This window comes from Takifugu flavidus, chromosome 15, assembly GCF_003711565.1.
Source record: "Takifugu flavidus isolate HTHZ2018 chromosome 15, ASM371156v2, whole genome shotgun sequence".
NCBI classification, from domain to species: domain Eukaryota; kingdom Metazoa; phylum Chordata; class Actinopteri; order Tetraodontiformes; family Tetraodontidae; genus Takifugu; species Takifugu flavidus.
Genome location: NC_079534.1, coordinates 8,762,645 through 8,783,487, shown reverse-complemented (window position 1 = coordinate 8,783,487; position 20,843 = coordinate 8,762,645). Strand labels below are relative to the sequence as shown.

The 20,843-nt window shown below is 45.0% G+C and overlaps 2 protein-coding genes across 3 annotated transcripts in view; one reads left to right on the top strand and one right to left on the bottom strand.

The window, feature by feature from the left end:
- Nucleotides 1-2,293, top strand: part of LOC130539458 (uncharacterized) — an 11,291-nt gene extending 8,998 nt beyond the window's left edge. For both annotated transcript variants that reach the window (XM_057057803.1, XM_057057804.1), the window contains exon 10: nt 659-2,293. In XM_057057803.1, coding sequence (XP_056913783.1) covers nt 659-706 — 48 coding nt within the window. In that variant the 3' untranslated portion in view covers nt 707-2,293. The remainder of the gene's footprint in view (nt 1-658) is intronic.
- On the bottom strand, nt 192-20,843 carry LOC130539470 (tissue factor-like). Its single transcript, XM_057057835.1, has 7 exons — nt 20,643-20,843; nt 18,298-18,412; nt 17,766-17,855; nt 16,895-17,001; nt 11,634-11,812; nt 3,327-3,480; nt 192-3,209 (listed from the first exon to the last, which is right to left on the bottom strand). The coding sequence occupies exons 1-7, from the start codon at nt 20,704-20,706 to the stop codon at nt 3,070-3,072; spliced, it is 849 nt and encodes a 282-aa protein (XP_056913815.1). The 5' UTR covers nt 20,707-20,843; the 3' UTR covers nt 192-3,069.

The following is a 20,843-nucleotide window of genomic DNA, read 5'->3' as shown; positions in this document are numbered from 1 at the left end:
TGATTCAGGTATTCATTAGTAATATCCAACCCACTGAAATGTGAAACAGAAAGAAATGTGAAAAGGGAAAGGCCTGCTGGCCAAATACCTTACCTGTCCCCAAATATCCATGAAATAATCCTTTTATGCAAACTGGCCAAAAGATCAAATCCGATTTCAGTTCAAAGATTATCTCATAACACATAATACAGTTTGGTGTCGCTTGACTAAATTATCTTTATTGTGCACAGTGCTGAAAAAAGCTGTGAGACTATATCTCGGTATTGATCTGATATACAAATTTTTCAAACTCTCACTGAAAAGGTGAGAGTTTATAGCAGAAGGTTTATATTAGTAAGCTGAGTGGATAAGCAAAATTATTTCATCAGACAATGGCAAAATACTGTTGGAAATAAACTGTAAAATATCTCAAAGAAAAAGAACAAGACAATCTGCTATGAACAAAAGTTTATAGGGTTGATTGGGCAGAAAACAGAAAAAGGTCTGGAGAACTAGGAAGAAAAGGAAAGGAAAGGAAAGGAAAGGAAAGGAAAGGAAAGGAAAGGAAAGGAAAGGAAAAAAGGAGAAGAGAGGAGAGGAGAGGGGGGAGGATAGGAGATAACATTTACAGGTATTTTCATTTTAATGTGCTTTATTTTCATCCTGTCCATTATTTTAGGCCAAGGAGCCGGGTCAGTCCCAGACTCAGAACATCGATTTGAAGTGATTTTTCTCCCGTCAACTCTTTCAGAAGAGCTTATCACAGCTCAAGGATTCCCATGAGGGCAACTCCCATTAAAGATGTGTAGAGGATGACAAGAAAAGAAAAATAGCAAAATAAAAAGAGGTTGTCATTGTGGTGGGATACATGATCAGAATCCCAACTGTTTGTTGTGGGGGAAATGGCGCAAGTGTGAAACATAAAAATTTCATTTTAAAAAAATCTCTCTAAATTTCTTCAGAGATGTGGGATTTTAACTGCAAATAATGAAAGGCATTCTGGTGAGATCTGATAAAATGAGCCAATTCACAATATTAATGTATACCTCTGAGGAAACAGTGTCATATAGAAACTATTTCCTACATGACTGTATAAAGAGCATACTTACATAGTGCTTTTGTGGTTTTAAGGCTGTCTTGTCAATCTGTAGTTTTAGGCTTAACAGAAGGGTTAAGGTTGATGCAAGATACAACAACATTGAAATCTTTGACAGAGGTCTCTTTTTAGATTCTGGTAAAAATTTTCCTTTAGAAGAGAGCTATAAGCACTGTAATGCTTTTGCTATCTTCCAACTGTAACAGCACGAATGCATATTTTATCATAAATGCCGATTCAAATGATTTGCTCCATCATCTCTGGCAGTGTGCAGAGCATTAGATAGAGCTCTGTCCCTCAGTTTGCAGCAATACTGTGTGGTTTTTATGCCAGATCATTTGTTGCATCACTTTATTCTGCATAATGAGGTCATCATTAACATCACCATCCTCTTCAAACATGAGTGAAGACCACAATACATAAAATTAAAAATTCTATTTTTGGACTAAATGTTGTCATAATTCAAACTAAAGTACCGGTAGATGAATTTTAAACAGTATGCTGCAATAACAGTCTCTCTTATGACATCACTGAAGTCATATTTGCAATGGTGAAGAAGGTAACATATCATCACCTTCCTATATATATATATATAAATTTGGCTTAATCATCTCCTCATTATGCTGCCATAAAATAGTCGATATTCAAAGACCCTTAACACAAAGCTGCATAATTTCCTTCTGTCCATTTTCCATGAAAGAAAAGAAAAAGAAAATGTGTATGTACATTGGCATTCAGTCCTACTGTGAACTGATTTAATCCAGCAAACTAACTTGTTCATGACTGTCAGCTTTAATTTAATACAGTTACCAACTTCATGAGAAACAAACGCCACTGCTGCAGTCTATGAAGTGGCATTTATGTGGAAACAGATTCAGTGGAACTGTAGAGTGGAAATGCTGTCACTTTCCTTTGGTAACGATTTTAAGTCTTTGTGCTGATTGTGCACATTTATTTAATTCATGTATATTATATATTCACTGTATCAATAATTCCTCAACATCAATTGTCTAGTTTATGTGAAACATGCATACAGTATATTCTATTTAATGTGTACGTGAAAGAACATTGGTTCTTACTGTCCCATAAGCTTCTGTTAACTCCTACCTCTTAAATACTGTTTAATATGTAGCCATGATTGCATGAAAACACTGTGAAACCCTGCTCTATACTGTACACTGTCACATTTTGAGAACATTAAACCATAATTAAATGCAACTAGAGTAATTTTAATAATGAATTACTGCTTCAGAAAAACAATGTATGCATCTGAGTATGTTCTCTACAGACTATTTCAATATTGATTTATCTAGAGTAACTGCAACACTGTCCTCTTTGATGAAGCCACCAATTTTCTGGATGGTTTTATTTAGGCAATTTTATGTTTATTTCCTTGTGCCCCTAACATAATTATTTATTTAATTTAATTGGTGCCCCCCTCCCCCGCTGACTGGTAACTGAATGAACCCACCTGAGTCTTTGCACTGTGAAAGGATGAAATATTTTAGTTAGATTAATCACAAGGTAGTTGTAGATTCCTGTTACTTAAGAAGTAATAGCAGTAAAAGAGTAGAAAGCTGAATTCCTGACTTTAGTCTCTATTATCTGAAGCAGCTCATGCTCTAACACCCTGTGATTTAAAATTATGACCAACTTATCAGACATTAAAATTTTGATATTTAAAGGCTGCAGTTAGTGTTATAGCTATTTTGAATAAGTGATTTTGAGTCATGTCAGAAGATAAATATGCATTATCACTTTAACTAAAAACATGTTAGAAGAACGTAATGACAGGAGACAAACCTTAAAAGTACTTAATTTAAAATTAGTTATATCACATTAGTATAATATTAAATGATCTGTAGTTGTACCCATGCTGTACCTGTTCTAAGGGCATGCAGCAAAGAGAATGCCTGGCCAAGCAGAGGGTGCCCCTGACTAACACAATGCCATACAGTAAAACACAGACAGACAGACAGACAGACAGACAGACACTAAAGTGGTGCAGATGACTGAGTCATTTGGAGATTTTGATTTGTTCCTCGGCAGCATTTACAGTAGAGGACAATTACTACAATGATGATGATGGTGATGGCAGTCAGCACAATGGCAATCCATGCTTCAGGACTTAACTCTGGGTGGACAGAGAAAAGCAGTGTTGAAAAAAGGAATAAGAAAATACGTATGATCTCCACACACACACACACACACACACACACACATATATTTTTATACAAAGCTAAAAGTGTACCTGTTTTTCTGCGTATACAGGACTGTCCACTTAAGGCTCCATGCCTGCTGGCTTTAGGTCTGGAGGGGATGTATGCTGCCACCATGAAACAGTAACTCTGCCCAGGATCTAGATCGGGCACCACAGCCTCACTGGTGTTGGATATGATATCTTTCTAAATCATAGAACAGTTGAAAAAGGTATCATTTGTACTGACATAAAACCCAAAATGTTGATGATCAGCTAATTTATACAATACAAATCATGTATTTAAGTTTTCAAATCTGCCTCTCTAGAAATATTGAATTTAACCATTCAACCATCAACCTCTACTGCACCTCTAAATGCTACAATCTACAAAATCAAGGACAGAACTCAATCCATAATAATGGCTTTTTTTCTTTACAATATAACATTTTAGATTTAGTGAGTGGGAACAGATGCTGTTGGTTGATTATTTTCAGAGATCCGTTAAGAATATAATAAAGCAAAAATAGAAAATATACCATTTTAAAAACATACATTAACTAATAATAATGCATAAACTACATTACTTTAATGTAGGCCTGTCCAGGCTGACGTGCAATAGAAAATATATAGAATACAAAATAAATGATGGAACAGTATTAAAATTTTACTTAACAGAGTTCACATCAGTAAACAGTCTAAAAGGAGAAACAAATCCAATCTAGCAGATTAAAAGAGGCAGGTCAATAACCCAAACAATATTCATCAGACTGGACACGACATGAGGATACTCAGACGAAATACAAACTGAGACAGGAGAGAAGGAGAAGAGGGTTTAAATATACTAGGAGGGGAGCAGGGACAGTTAGACACAGGGGAGACACAAGGTGTTGTGGTTCGGTTTCGGCACGGCATCCGGGGGCGGGCCGATCTCTGAAGAGCGCTGAGCCCCCAGCTCACCTGCGGCTCGTTGCGCATAAACGAGCATCTACTTAAGCCCGCCCCTCCTAGCATCCGGTGCCGGATTGTTGTTCGTGTTTTTTGAACCAAGCTCGAGCTCCCCCTCGTTACTATCCCTTTGCATCATTTATTCCTTCGCCCAGTGAGTTTGTTCAGTGCTTTGTCACTTCTTTCTGTTGTTTCTTTTCCCGTCGGTTTTTCCCATTTTGATGGTAATTTTTCGTTCGCCCTTTCAGTTGTTACTTTGTTCAATCGCCTTGGATACTTTGTGAATAAAGAACCTTTTGTTTGCACTCTGCATCTGGGTCCTGGGCCCCTTAACCGTTCCGTAACGTGGAAGCAGACATTTTCCGCGCAAGCGGCGCGAGTGAACCAGGTGGAGTCGGCCCTTCGCCAACTATCGGAGCACATGCAGCAAATCACGGCCGGCGTCTCCCAACTCAGCGGACAGGTGGCGGCTCTGGACGAACAACTTCCCCGCACCCCAAACACCGCCGAGTCACGCCCAGCCGACGGTCCGCCGATCAACCCAGCTCCACAGCCATGTGAGCCCTATATCCCCATACCAGGCAGGTACTCAGGAGATTTAGGGACATGCTCCCAGTTTCTGCACCAGTGCCAGTTAGTGTTCGCTCAGCAGCCTCTCACTTAATCCACCCCGCAAGCAAAAATAGCCTTTGTTATGAGTTTACTCACCAGACAGGCCACCGCCTGGTCCGTAGCTCCACACAACATCGGGAACTAATGAACGACTACCCCAGATTCATAGAGTAGATGAAACAGGTTTTTGATCACCCGGTAAAGGGAAGGCAGGCTGTAAACCAGCTGCTAGACCTACGACAAGGGAATTATTCTGCTTCCGATTACGTCGTAAATTTTTGCATTTTAGCGGTGCAGAGTGGGTGGGGAGATCCAGCTTTGCAGGCCATATTTTTCAAAGGGTTGGAGGGGGAACTAAAGGATGAATTGGCGGTTCGTGATGAGTGCAATTCTCAACTCCCTCATCGATTTAGCCATCCGCATAGATAATAGGATCAGGGAGAGGGCTAGAGAGCGGCAGGGGATGCAGAGCCACGTACCAGCACCCAGTTTTACTCACCTGACTCCACCCCGAGATCTCCTGAAGCCATCCACGATGCCGAGGAGCAACGACCGCCGTCACCAGCAGACGAGCCCATGCAGTTAGGAATCACATGCCTCACGCCAGCGGAGAGACAACGCCGCATGTGGGACCAGCTGTGTCTCTACTGTGCGCAGCGGAGACACTGTTTCCCGTTGTCCCGAGGTACCCAAAAGGCAGGCTTCACCAGTTCTAGGAGGGACTAAGTTGAGCTGTATCTCTTCCTCCTCCACATCGAGGGTCCAAGTCCAAGGTACAATCTATCTCCAGGAACACTCAGTTCCTACTGAAGTGCTAGTTGATTCCGGTGTTGATGAAAATTTCATTGACAAAGACTTTGTTAACTCTCATGGCATCCCCACCTATGAACTGTCAACCCAAAAGAGGTGCACTCAGTCGATGGCAAGCTGCTAGTGCTAGTAACGTGCAAAACGGAACCCCTGAGATTAACCCTCTCCAGCAACCACCATGAGCACCTAGAGCTGTATGTCATTACCACTCCTCTGAACTCCGTCATTCTGGGAATCCCATGGCTTAAGCTCCACAATCCCTACATAGATTGGTCCATAGCCACCATCCGCAACTGGAGTAACCATTGCCACGCCCACTACCTTAAGTCAGCTCTGCCAGCCAGAGCCACAGTCCCGTCTCCAGCACCCGAGGAGATAAAGTTAACTAATGTTCCTCCCGACTACCATGACCCGCAGCAGGTTTTCAGTAAAGCCTCCGCCTCCTCGTTACCTCCCCACAGACCTTACGACTGCGCCATAGACTTGCTTCCCGGCGCCACTCTCCCCACCAAGAGACTTTTTCACCTGGCCAAGCCAGAGCGGAGGCCATGGAAAAATATATCACTGAGTCAGTGGCAGCTGGTCTCATTCGCCCCTCCTCGTCTCCCGTAGGGGCAGGATTTTTCTTTGTGGAAAAGAAAGACAAATCCTTGCGCCCATGTATTGACTATACCGTACTGAACGACATCACTGTGAAAAACAAGTACCCTCTCCCTTTGATTGACTCAGCCTTCAGCTCCCTACACACAGCTACGGTGTTCACAAAATTGGACCTGAGGAACCCCTACCACCTCATCAGAATCAGGGAGGGGGATGAGTGGAAAACACCATTCAACACCCCATTAGGCCATTTTGAATATTTAGTGATGCCCTTTGGATTGACTAATACTCCCGCCGTGTTCCAGTGCTTGGTCAATGACGTACTGTGGGACTTGCTTACTAAGTCCGTTTTCGTATACCTGGACGATATACTGATTTTTTTTATTTTTTTTATTTTTTATTTTTTCCTCCCCCCAGGTCGATGGAAGAACATGCCGGACACGTACGAGAAGTGTTGAGATTACTGGAGAACAGGTTGTATGCGAAAGCGGAGAAATGTGAGTTCCATGTGTCGTCCATTAGTTTTCTGGGTTTCGTGGTCGAAAAGGGACAGCTTCATGCAGATCCCTCCAAGGTGGCAGCAGTTAAGGACTGTCCCCTTCCCACTACTTGAAAGCCTTCCCACTACTCTAAAGCAGCTTCAGCGGTTTCTGGGCTTTGCCAACTTCTATCAAAGATTCATACAAAGCTACAGCCACCTTGCAGCCCCACTCACGTGTCTCACGTCCCCCAAGCTCCCTTTCGTCTGGTCTCCGGTGGAACAACAGGCTTTCGAAAGACTAAAAAACATGTTTGTCCACGCCCTGGTCCTTACACACCTAGATCCTGAGCGGCAGTTCGTGGTCGAGGTTGATGCCTCGGACTCTGGAGTAGGGGCCGTCCTCTCCCCTCCCAGCGCCATCCCACCGACAACAAGCTTCACCCCTGCGCCTTCTTCTCGCGCCGTCTTTCTCCAGCGGAAGCAAACTACGACGTGGGGAACCGGGAACTCCTGGTGGTGGTCCTGGCTCTGCAGGAGTGGAGGCACTGGCTGGAGGGAGGGACTCAACCTTTCATCGTGTGGACGGACCACAAAAACCTCGCTTACCTGCGCACTGCTCGCCGCCTGAACTCCCGACAGGCCTGCTGGGCCTTGTTCCTAGGCAGATTCCGCTTCACCATCACTTACCGCCCTGGCTCACGGAATACGAAGCCATATGCACTCTCCCCCCAGTTCTCCTTGGAGGAGAGGGAGCCCTCCAAGGAGACCATCCTTGATCCAGAGTGTGTGTTGGGCGAGGTCTACTGGCAGGTGGAGGCGGAAGTACAGGGAGCTCTCCAGGGACAGTTTGTCCCAGAAGGTTGCCCGCCGGGCCGGCTGTTTGTCCCGCAGTCCGCCCGGTCGTCAGTGCTCACATGGGGGCACACCTACCGGATAGCCTGCCATCCAGGAGTTCACTGCACACTGGCCCTCTTCCAGCAGCGCTTCTGGTGGCCATCCATGGCAGCAGACGTTCGGACCTTTGTCGCTGCGTGCACCCTCCCCAAACTTCCCACTGCCTTGGAGATGTCAAACCTCCTGATTCAGCATGTTTTCCGTTTACATGGAATCCCCCAGGATATCGTGTCCGACCGCGGACCCCAGTTCACCTCGCAGGTGTGGAAGGCGTTCTGCCGGGCCCTGGGAACCACCTCCAGCCTCACTTCCGGTTACTTCATCCTCAGTCCAATGGGCAGACGGAGCGAGCGAACCAGAGTCTGGAGTCTTCTCTGCACTGTGTGGCCTCCCACCTCCCGTCCTCCTGGGCCTCGCACTTACCCTGGGTAGAATACGCCCACAACTCCCTCATCAGCTCAGCTACTGGTCTGTCATCGTTTATGGTTAACCATGGTTACCAACCTCCGTTGTTCCCGAGCCAGGAATCCGACGCGGTGGTACCCTCTGTCCGCGCCCAGTTCCACCGGATCACACGAGTGTGGCGGGAGACCCGGGCCGCACTGGGGAGGACAGCGGATCGCAACCGGCATCTGGTGGACCGCCGCCGAGCACCGGCCCCCAACTACCAGGTGGGCCAGCAAGTGTGGTTCTCGTCCTGTGACCTCCCCCTCCAGACGGAGTCCAGAAAACTTGCCCCCAGGTATCTGCCCCTATCCCGTGGACAAAATTATCAATCCCAGTACAGTTCGACTCCGTCTCCCAGCCTCCCTGAACGTCCAGCCAGTGTTCCACGTCTCCCTCCTCAAACCAGTAACTGAAAGCCCCCACCAGCCTCCTGTGCCACCACCGCCCCCCCACGTCTCATTGAAGGCCATCCGGCCTACACGGTCAACAGGATTCTGGACGTATGCAGGCGGGGGAGGGGGTTCCAGTACTTATTCGACTGGGAGGGGTACGGCCCAGAGGAGCGCTCCTGGATTGGGCGCTCCCTCATCCTGGACCCGCAACTGCTGTGGGACTTTTATCGAAGGTTCCCGGATAAGCCAGGTAGGACGCCTGTTGTGGTTCAGTTTCTGCATGGCATCCGGGGGCGGGCCGATCTCTGAAGACTGCTGCGCCTCCAGCGCACCTGCGGCTCGTTGTGCATAAACGAGCACCTACCTAAGCCCGCCCCTCCTAGCATCCGGTGCCGGATTGTTGTTCGTGTTTTTTTTAACCAAGCTCACGCTCCCTATGATTACTAGCCCTTTGCATCATTTATTCCTTCGCCCAGTGAGTTTGTTCAGTGCTTTGTCACTTCTTTCTGTTGTTTCTTTTCCCGTTGGTTTTTCCCATTTTGATGGTGATTTTTCGTTCGCCCTTTCAGTTGTTACTTTTTCAGAGTTTTGTTGTTACTTTGTTCAGTCGCCTTGGATACTTTGTGAATAAAGAACCTTTTGTTTGCACTCTGTGTCTGGTTCCTGGCCTCCCTAACTGTTCCGTAACACAAGGAATTAAGTAGAGTTAAGGAAGGAGCAAAGACAGGAGGAGAAGATGGGAGGGAGGAGAGTAAAGATAAAACAGTAAAGATAAACATACAGCAAACAGACATTAGCCCCACTCACGTGTCTCACGTCCCCCAAGCTCCCTTTCGTCTGGTCTCCGGTGGAACAACAGGCTTTCGAAAGACTAAAAAACATGTTTGTCCACGCCCTGGTCCTTACACACCTAGATCCTGAGCGGCAGTTCGTGGTCGAGGTTGATGCCTCGGACTCTGGAGTAGGGGCCATCCTCTCCCCTCCCAGCGCCATCCCACCGACAACAAGCTTCACCCCTGCGCCTTCTTCTCGCGCCGTCTTTCTCCAGCGGAAGCAAACTACGACGTGGGGAACCGGGAACTCCTGGTGGTGGTCCTGGCTCTGCAGGAGTGGAGGCACTGGCTGGAGGGAGGGACTCAACCTTTCATCGTGTGGACGGACCACAAAAACCTCGCTTACCTGCGCACTGCTCGCCGCCTGAACTCCCGACAGGCCTGCTGGGCCTTGTTCCTAGGCAGATTCCGCTTCACCATCACTTACCGCCCTGGCTCACGGAATACGAAGCCATATGCACTCTCCCCCCAGTTCTCCTTGGAGGAGAGGGAGCCCTCCAAGGAGACCATCCTTGATCCAGAGTGTGTGTTGGGCGAGGTCTACTGGCAGGTGGAGGCGGAAGTACAGGGAGCTCTCCAGGGACAGTTTGTCCCAGAAGGTTGCCCGCCGGGCCGGCTGTTTGTCCCGCAGTCCGCCCGGTCGTCAGTGCTCACATGGGGGCACACCTACCGGATAGCCTGCCATCCAGGAGTTCACTGCACACTGGCCCTCTTCCAGCAGCGCTTCTGGTGGCCATCCATGGCAGCAGACGTTCGGACCTTTGTCGCTGCGTGCACCCTCCCCAAACTTCCCACTGCCTTGGAGATGTCAAACCTCCTGATTCAGCATGTTTTCCGTTTACATGGAATCCCCCAGGATATCGTGTCCGACCGCGGACCCCAGTTCACCTCGCAGGTGTGGAAGGCGTTCTGCCGGGCCCTGGGAACCACCTCCAGCCTCACTTCCGGTTACTTCATCCTCAGTCCAATGGGCAGACGGAGCGAGCGAACCAGAGTCTGGAGTCTTCTCTGCACTGTGTGGCCTCCCACCTCCCGTCCTCCTGGGCCTCGCACTTACCCTGGGTAGAATACGCCCACAACTCCCTCATCAGCTCAGCTACTGGTCTGTCATCGTTTATGGTTAACCATGGTTACCAACCTCCGTTGTTCCCGAGCCAGGAATCCGACGCGGTGGTACCCTCTGTCCGCGCCCAGTTCCACCGGATCACACGAGTGTGGCGGGACCCGGGCCGCACTGGGGAGGACAGCGGATCGCAACCGGCATCTGGTGGACCGCCGCCGAGCACCGGCCCCCAACTACCAGGTGGGCCAGCAAGTGTGGTTCTCGTCCTGTGACCTCCCCCTCCAGACGGAGTCCAGAAAACTTGCCCCCAGGTATCTGCCCCTATCCCGTGGACAAAATTATCAATCCCAGTACAGTTCGACTCCGTCTCCCAGCCTCCCTGAACGTCCAGCCAGTGTTCCACGTCTCCCTCCTCAAACCAGTAACTGAAAGCCCCCACCAGCCTCCTGTGCCACCACCGCCCCCCCACGTCTCATTGAAGGCCATCCGGCCTACACGGTCAACAGGATTCTGGACGTATGCAGGCGGGGGAGGGGGTTCCAGTACTTATTCGACTGGGAGGGGTACGGCCCAGAGGAGCGCTCCTGGATTGGGCGCTCCCTCATCCTGGACCCGCAACTGCTGTGGGACTTTTATCGAAGGTTCCCGGATAAGCCAGGTAGGACGCCTGTGTGGTTCAGTTTCTGCACGGCATCCGGGGGCGGGCCGATCTCTGAAGACTGCTGCGCCTCCAGCGCACCTGCGGCTCGTTGTGCATAAACGAGCACCTACCTAAGCCCGCCCCTCCTAGCATCCGGTGCCGGATTGTTGTTCGTGTTTTTTTTAACCAAGCTCACGCTCCCTATGATTACTAGCCCTTTGCATCATTTATTCCTTCGCCCAGTGAGTTTGTTCAGTGCTTTGTCACTTCTTTCTGTTGTTTCTTTTCCCGTTGGTTTTTCCCATTTTGATGGTGATTTTTCGTTCGCCCTTTCAGTTGTTACTTTTTCAGAGTTTTGTTGTTACTTTGTTCAGTCGCCTTGGATACTTTGTGAATAAAGAACCTTTTGTTTGCACTCTGTGTCTGGTTCCTGGCCTCCCTAACTGTTCCGTAACACAAGGAATTAAGTAGAGTTAAGGAAGGAGCAAAGACAGGAGGAGAAGATGGGAGGGAGGAGAGTAAAGATAAAACAGTAAAGATAAACATACAGCAAACAGACATTACTAAATGCATTACATTCAGTTTGATATAGTAGCATGTTAAATGTTGCAGTTAAGATATTGAAAGGCTGAACACATTACCTTCCCTGTACTTCCAGTTTTGTAATAGCTGATCTTATACTGGAGGTCTTTCTTTAAAATGTCTCTTATGGTAAGCTGCTCCCCTTGCTCGTAAATGCTGGTAAGAGGGTCCGTGATGTTGACAAGGACTGTGGTCTCATTTACATTCTTCACAGTGAATGTCACAGCACTGATATTACCTGTAATATAGAGGCCCGTGCTTAAATTTACGGAGAAGAGTGACAAGACACAAAAATGTACAAGTGTGGGTTTGGGGGGCAGTTTTTATGCCAAATCCCAAATCATCTCATTGTACTCAACGTAACAGGGATGCTAATACTGGAATTTTACCAGTGACCAGCCAAAGGAAATTTATCCAGTCAGTAAATATAACTAAAGACTGTGAGCATTCTTACAGTCTGTAAAGCTATTATATCACATGCAGTTATACATATAGTAGTGTAATAGTGATATAGTTGACTCAAGATGACTATAAAGTACCTTTAGTGTCCTCATCAGAATCATTTAGTCATCATGAAAATATAGCAGAATAATTAAACTGTCTAACCTGTCATTTTGGACTAACTGCCCCTTTAAGAAACCCGTTGATGTTGTCAGTGATATCCCAACCGTAAGACTAGGACAACTTATTTTTCTTCTTTAATTGCAGAATAATCCCAGATTTCTTTTCAGCATTGTGGCAAAATTGACCAAGCCCATCCAGTGTTCCACAGATCCACATATCCCTTCCTCCCTTAGTGCTGAAGAATTCATGAGCTTTTTCACTGATAAAGTTCTAGCTATCAGAGAAAAAGCTAATCAAGCCATCCCAGCAGCTGCTGGACTGTCACCAGATGTGCTGACTGTAGGAACATATGGGGTCTCTGACGAGCTCTTAAACTTCTTCACCCCTATATATTTTTCAGAAGTGTCTTTGCTAATTCAGAAATCCAAGACCACCACATGTCTTTTAGATCCCATCCCAACACACCTGTTGAAGGATGTTTTACCAATGATAAGCAGCACTATTCTTTATCAGAACAATTCTTCTTTAGGTGGCAGTAATTAAAACATTGCTTAAAAAAAATCACCGGACCCTGATTGATTGATTGATTGATTTCTTCACTGGAGACTGAAACAGTGGCTAGTTGCAGACTAAGTATTTACAGTTCTCTTTTGTAACTTTCATCATATTAGCTGTGCAATTAGATGTTGTCAAGCTTAACTTATAAAAACCTTTCAGAAATTCAAAATATATGTGTTAAACAGTACAGTCTGCTTGCTAATTGAATCATGTTGCTAAGTGAAGGTTCGCCATGTGCTCATTAAATGCTAACATTAGCCAAAAATGTCCACCCTGTCATTGTCCACCCTGTCAGCAAGCCATCCATGACAGTGTGGACATGGTTCATGAAAGGAAGGACATTTGCTTAGTTTAGGCCACATGCTGATAATGTTACATGTATTACAACAGCTATTACAGACATTTTATAACAGTACATGCTATACCTAATAAAAATATATCCACAAGCCTCATTGATCAGGCAAGCCAAGATAACCGGGACTCCCAATTAACGTGTTTAAGGGAACATTTTGAATTGTCTTATTCGAGGTATGGGATGAAAAGGAGATGAGCCTGCAATACAGTACCCACAAAAGGGATATTTCTTCTACCTCTCAACAGAACCCTACAAGTATGGCTTCAAAAAAATAATGTGGAATTTCTTTGAGGCTAGTCATGACAAGGGGGCACCAGATGGTGTTGGTGGGGCCCTCAAGAGATCAGCAGACCAGATTGTAGCCTATGGAGGAGACATTCCTGATACCCAGAGCTTGTAGGACAAACTGAAAAGCCTGGACACATCTGTCGAGCTGTTCTACATCCCAGAGAGGAATATTGAATCCAAGACTGAGGTACCTGCAATACCTGCCACAAAAGGCACTATGAAAATCCACCAAGCTGTCAGTCCGATACCTGGCCAAATTATATTTCATGTCTGTGTAAAAGGGAGGAAGGTGTTTTGGACTGTCCCTGTGTTAACCTTCAAGATGTCACTCTAGCCAATATTTCTGTTTCATCTGTAAGTCCCCAACATGTGGAAAGACACCAGATAATCCTAGAAGACCAGAAATGGTTGAGGCAAAGCACACTGGAGAGTGGTGTGTTGTAAGTTGTGACAATGAAGCATACCCAGGAAGCATACCAAGTTCCATTGGCCAACTCTCTGGGAAGACATTTGAAGAGAATTTGTGTTTATCTTGTTACCATGTGTTCTAAAATATTTTTCTGTTTTCAGTTAGAAGCACTTTAGAAGTTAGGAATGGTAGAATCTTTAGTAAGTGTAATAAAGGTCAGTTGACCCTTCCTTGACATGATTGTTGTTTAGACATTTGGAGGCAGGAGGAGACAGTCAGACGGAAAGTGTTAAACCCCCATCGTAAAACGTGACAGCATAGTTTACTGGTGTTGATAAGTTCCTCTGCAAGGTGAACTTTGAACTGGCCATTTGGGAGACAACAGAGAACAAGGACTGTGTATCCAAGGTAGTTTTCTATGTCAACTGGACTGGGTTTCTTCTCTTGAAGACGTTTTGCCTTCTATCCAGAAGGCTTCTTCAGTTCTGAAATCGCTGGGGAGAGAGCTTGAAAATATATAGCCCCTGTGGACCATCTGCATGCTAATGATCTGGGTGGTCACCTGAGAGTCGTTAGCAGGGTCGTTGGTCGGGTCGTTCACCTAGTTTCTGTTGAGGTGTCTCCCCTTTGTCTGCTGGATCACATGGTGGTGAGTCACTGGGTCTCCTGGAATGGTGTGAATGTTTGTTTTGCTGTTGGAAGGAGTGGAGAACTGCATTGTATGCGGGTGATAGGAAGTGCCTCAGGCCACCACCTCTGTTTAAGGATGGTTTTTCCAATTTGACATGGATAGCTTCCTTGACACCCCTTTCAAACCAGCGGTCTTCTCTGGCCAGTATCCATACTTGGCTGTCCTCAAAGGAGTGCCCACTCTCCTTTAAGTGTAAGTGGACTGCTGAATCCTGACCCGAAGAGGTGGCGCGTCTGTGTTGTTCCATCTGTGGAGAGGTTGTTTGGTTTCTCCAACTCCAACTGTCCAACACCGGGCCAGAGATATACCCACCACATCCCAAGGCAGAAAGAAGGAACAGGACCACATTAAGACAGCTCTCAAAACATGCGGCTACCCAGACTGGGCCTTCACCAAAACCAGTTCAGTTCAAGCTGGGTTCAGTTCAAACCCAGCAACACTCTCAGACAGAGGTTAGTACACCCAAAGGACAAGACACCAAGACCCAAACAAAGTAATGTTGTTTATGCTATACAGTGCCAGGAGAAATGCAAGGAACTGTACATTGGGGAAACCAAACAACCTCTCCACAGAAGAATAGCACAACACAGACGCGCCACCTCTTCGGGTCAGGATTCAGCAGTCCACTTACCACTCACTACCACTCACCACCATGTGATCCAGCAGACAAAGGGGAGACACCTTAACAGAAACTAGGTGAACGACCCGACCAACGACCCTGCTAACGACTCTCAGGTGACCACCCAGATCATTAGCATGCAGATGGTCCACAGCGGCTATATATTTTCAAGCTCTCTCCCCAGTGATTGCAGAACTGAAGAAGCCTTCTGGATAGAAGGTGAAATATCTTCAAGAGAAGAAACCCAGTCCAGTTGACATAGAAAACTACCTTGGATACAATGACCTGGATGATTGAGAATCTACACAGACAAGTACTGTGTAAGCATCCAATGGGACTGGAAGAAGAAGACGAGGTCATCCAAGAAGAAGGACTGGATTGGACTGAATTAGCATCAATAATTTACATATGTGTTTCTATAAAAGACTGGGTCAAGGGATAGTTAGGTTGTCAGACTTCATTCCCTGGCAATTGACTCTGTTATTGTAGGGTTATGAACTGGCCCGGAGCTCTGTAATATTTGTATCTTGAATTTATTCTATTTGCTAAATCCATTTTGAAATTGGCATTTTCCTTCTTGTAGTCTTCATTCAGTGAACACGCGGATTAGCAGTGACACATGAGAGGTATTGCAATCCAACACATCTGTTAGTATAATGACTGCCTAAGACGAGAACCACAGGCTCTGAACACACACTCTGTACAGATTGAGGCGTCTGCAACTACAGAATTGAGCCGGGTCTCTGCAGTAATGGAGACTGTTTGGAGATGTGTCTCAGTGAGGTTCAGTGATATTCTGTTTTTTCAAATCATCCCCCCTTAAAACAAGTTTTTTTTGTCTTGTTCTACATTTGAATGCTTGACTTTCACTGTGCAGAATGATGTACAGAGTTTAACGCTAGAAAGCCACATTAATGGCTTATTTTTGGTCTTTTACTGCGTGCCAGTAGAATGGATCAAATCCAATCTGTTCACCTGCTAATTTCCCCCGATATGGAAAAGGACCTCTGGTACTTTTTTTTATATATATATATATAATTTCTTTTTGATTTATTGCAAAATGAAGCCATTCAATGACCTTTCAAAATTTGTCCACCCTGCTATGCCCAAGGTCCACCCTGTCATGTTACTGTCCACCCTGTATTTGTATATGTTCTAAGAAAATAAACAATTTATTTTCACAAGTTAGCAAACTCTTTGTGTGATTCCTTTATAAGCAAGTGAGGGCCAAATAGTATTGTTTGAAAGTTTGACCCGATATTTTTGTTGTTAGATTTTATATAGAAAAGTAAGTGCAATTCTTGCTGATTTTATAGAAACAAATAGTTTTCCCTGATTTCATTACTATCCAAATACTTTTACCAGCAACATAAACATACTATGGAGAAAGGGACTAAACAGTTTTCTGAAAATCTACATTTTATAGTCACTTTGTAATTACAATGTATTTATTCTACTTTGAACTTGTCCATGACATTCTTGACATATCTTGCTGTTTGTGCATACATTATCTGCTTGCAGTTAATTTATAAAAAGTGTGGGAGCTTGATCAACATGCATTTCTAATGGCATCTACTTAATACAATAAATTTAAAGTAAAATGAAAAATCTCAGTTTTAGGGGGGGGGGGGGATCGAAAAGTTTCAAAGGTGATATCGGCTCAGTTATAGATATAGTTATAGTCATATATAAAGTAATGTTAGAAAGGCTAAATGGCCTTTTAGCTGCTTTTTTAAAAATAGTTCTTAATATCACACACACACAATATATATATACACATATTAGAAAATAACATTATAAGAGTTATGAGTTATTTGTGTATATGCTGATTCTTACTCTCTCTGTAGGGGTTAAAGGATGGTGAAATTGTATGAGGTAGTTCCTCCAGGTTGTCTTCATTGTCCATGGTCTCAGGCTCAGTTTGAATGCGGGCGTAGTAGGTTCTGTTACAAAATTATATATATCAAGTTATTAAGGGGGTGTGATTATACGGTATTTAATTAAGGCAATGGACAGCGGGGGTGCTCTGCATTGAACAAGCTGAACATTAATTTTCTCCACCTACCAAATAGACATCTGCATTGACCAAAAAAAATTAGTAATTTTTTAAATTCACAGTATGTAGGAGTGCTTCTGGAGTCCATATTTCGATGTCCCTGGTACGCACTATCCACCATTGCTGCTGCAGCTGCTGGTTGAGGTGAAATGCATTGTGGTATAACTAGCTAACTTAAGTCCACACAAGTCACACCTGTGTACACTTCTGGAAAAATTGGGTGTACTTCATAGGTTTTAAACTTATAGTTGGAGCAGTATCCTCCTTGGATGGGGATAGATGAGGTTTCACAAGAGCTCGAGAACAAGACTGAGAAGTATGCATAATATATATATCAGCCACTTTCTCCATTTGGCACTTTTGTCTAATTCTTTGTAATGGTTTGGCTAAGAGGGTTCAGTGATGGTTCATCAGGGGTTGTCTGTGGTGCCGCATTCACATCTTCCAACAGACTTTCAGGAATTCACTTATTCTTGATTCCAGGTTTCCAGCATAATAAAGAGCTTCTGCTGCGTGCTTCTCTGCTAAGCCTCTTGTTGTCATCATTTCATTTTAATTTTTTTTGTCAATTGTTTTTCATTCAACCATTATTCTATAGGTAGCCTATTGTATGTTGTCTAGAAAGTTGAGTGACAGAAGTAAGGTGCCTACCTGTCCAAGGGTTGAAGGCAGTGGGTCAGATCACATTCTGATTCTGATAATCTGATGCAGTCAGGAGTGTCCTCATAATACCTTTCATCGCTTGCAGTAGTAAGAACAATCCAGAAAAACATGATTTTCATATTCAGATATTACAACTTTGAATGCTTATGTCTATTTGTATTGTATGTATTTGTACAAGCAGCATAAAATAACAATCTTAGACAGTGAATCAGAAATGAATATTTGGGTATGTGTGAGTGTGTGCATTTGTTCTTGTACGTGCTACATAGTGAGTGCCAAAATTGTCATTATATTAGCAAAAGCGAGAACATTTATGAGAAGTGAGGACATTTTGGGTGGTCCTTACAACTTCAAAGAACACATTGAGAGTTAAGAGTTGGTTTTAAAGCTGGAGTTAGGGTCACCAAGGGATTAGTGGAGACAGTTAGGGTATAGGGTGAGGCGCTCAATATTGCATTATGAAAGTCCTTACAAAGATAGAGGTTCAAGGATGTGTGTACGTGTGGGTGTGTGTACTTACTAGAAGTAGCTGACTGTGTAACTGTATTTGGATGGAGTTGGGGACCAGATGAGGACAGTTTTGAAGTCTAAAGACATCCATTGCACATTCTCAGCCTTTGGTGCCAAGTTCAAATCTGGAAATTAAACATTTTGTTCATACGTCAGCCGCTCAAACAGTTTAAAACCCTTTGAAAATCTTGTTTTTTTCTTTCTTTTAATTAACCACAGCAAATGCTCCGCCCTTCTCTTCACCCGAGTGTCCAGAACATGCGGCCGTAAATCCGATGACACAACCACAAAGTCGATCATCGATCTGCGGCCTAAGGCGTCCTGGTGCCAAGTGCACATGTGGACACCTTTATGCCTGAACAAGGTGTTTGTTATGGACAATCTGAGACGAGCACAGAAGTCCAATAACAAAACACTACTCGGGTTCAGATCAGGGGGGCCGTTCTTCCCAATCACACCTCTCCAGGTCACACTGTCATTGCCAACGTGAACATTGATGTCACCCAGGAGGACGAGGGAGCCCCCAGAAGGAGCACTCTCCAGCACTCCCTCTAAGGACTCCAAAAAGGGTGGATACGCTGAACTGCTGTTTGGGCCATAGGCTCAGGATCCGTCCCCCCACCCGAAGGCGAAGGGAGGCTACCCTCTCATCCACCGGGGTAAACTCCAATATACAGGCACTGAGCTGGGGAGCAACGAGAATTGCCACCCCTGCCTTTCGCCTCTCACCATCGGCAACTCCAGAGTGGTAGAGAGTCCAACCCCTCTTGAGAAGACTGGTTCCAAAGCCCTTGCTGTGCGTCGAGGTGAGGCCAACTATATCTAGTCAGAACTTCTCAACCTCGCGGACCAACTCAGGCTCCCTTCCCACCAGAGAGGTGACATTCCATGTCCCTAGAGCCAGTTTATGCAGTCGGGGATCAGACCACCAAGATCCCTGCCTTCGGCCGCTACCCAAAACACAATGCACCCGACCCCTTTGGCCCCTCCTGCAGGTGGTAAGCCCACGGGAATGGGGTCCCATGTTGTCTTTTCGGGCTGTGCCCGGCCAGACTTCATGGGCAGAGGTCCGGCCACCAGGCGCTCGCCAACGTGCCCCACCCCCAGGCCTGGCTCCAGGAGGGGGCCCCGGTGACCAGCATCTGGGCAAGGGAAACCTGAGACCAATGTTATCTTCATTAGGGGGTCCTGGGCTACGCTTTGTCTGATCCCTCACCTAGGACCTGTTTGCCATGGGTGGCCCTATCAGGGGCATATAGCCCCAGACAACGGAGCTCCTAGGATCATTGGGACACGCAAACCCCTCCACCACGATAAGGTGGTAGCCCAGGAGGGGTGTGACAATTTATCACTGTGGTGTGACAGTATTTCAAACTACCGTAAATGTGAGTCACCACTGCATGGCCAGGAAACACACAACAATAACATGAGTTTTTGTGAAAACTTAAAGGATGTGGTGAAGCACATGGAATAAGTCTGTAACCAGAAAAACAATTACACTTTAACTTGACCAAGAACTTAACATTCTGTCTCACAAAGCTTAAACTATAACCTATTTGCAGTACAAGCTAAATTTCTTCTGGATTAAATCTTCTAATCTGAGATTTCAGCATATTACTCCTCATGGAACTCTTTCTCCAGAACAGACTACAGTGATAGCTGCTATTTAATCATCTGGACTGTACATCTCTATTTCAGTAGACTTTTCTGCATTCTGAACAAAAACAAATTTGGTTGTTTAAAAACACACTTTTTCATGAAATGTTGTAAACCAAATCATTCACTTGAAATAAGTGTTCTGTCTCAACAGAGGTAAAAGAACTCATCCACAATCATTACATAAAAATCTTCATTATTAACATCTCAGACCATTTAATTTGAACAGAATAGAGCATTCTGGGAAAATGTAAAATATAAATTTAAAATTTTGTCACAGCTTGACTGAGATTGGGGTAAGTAAAAGCATTGGTTAAAGACAGGGCTAATAGAAAATAATACATTAAAAATGAGGAAATATTTAAGGCTTATAAACTTCACAATGAATGTGTTTGAAATAAAAAACAAAAATAAGTGGAACGGTGATGTCGTGAAGGGGTTAAATAGCACTCTGTTATTCAGGGCATGGGCTTGGTAGTTACGAGTTGATCCTTTATTACTCAGTGAAAACTCAGCTTGTTGAGAAACATTACTGAGTGGACATACATGCAACAATCCAAAGATCTGATACAAGCAAAGAAAGAGGATTGTTTAAATTTATTATCTGTCTGTCTGTCTGTCTGTGTCTGTCTGTCTGTCTGTCTGTCTGTCTGTCTGTCTGTCTGTCTGTCTGTCATCTATTTGTCTATCTGATCTTACCTGCAGTACTGATGATCAAAGTAGACAGATATATTCCCAGATGAAGTATCCATTTCAAAGCCATCTGTAAGTCTTTGCCGTGATGTTTTTTCGTATTTAAATGGTGTCCAACCTTGTTGAGACACTGGGAAAGCAGCTGTGGGAAAATGTTGCTCTGAGGCTTACTTGAGTGTTCATGTCATGTTACTTGAGAGCAGCATA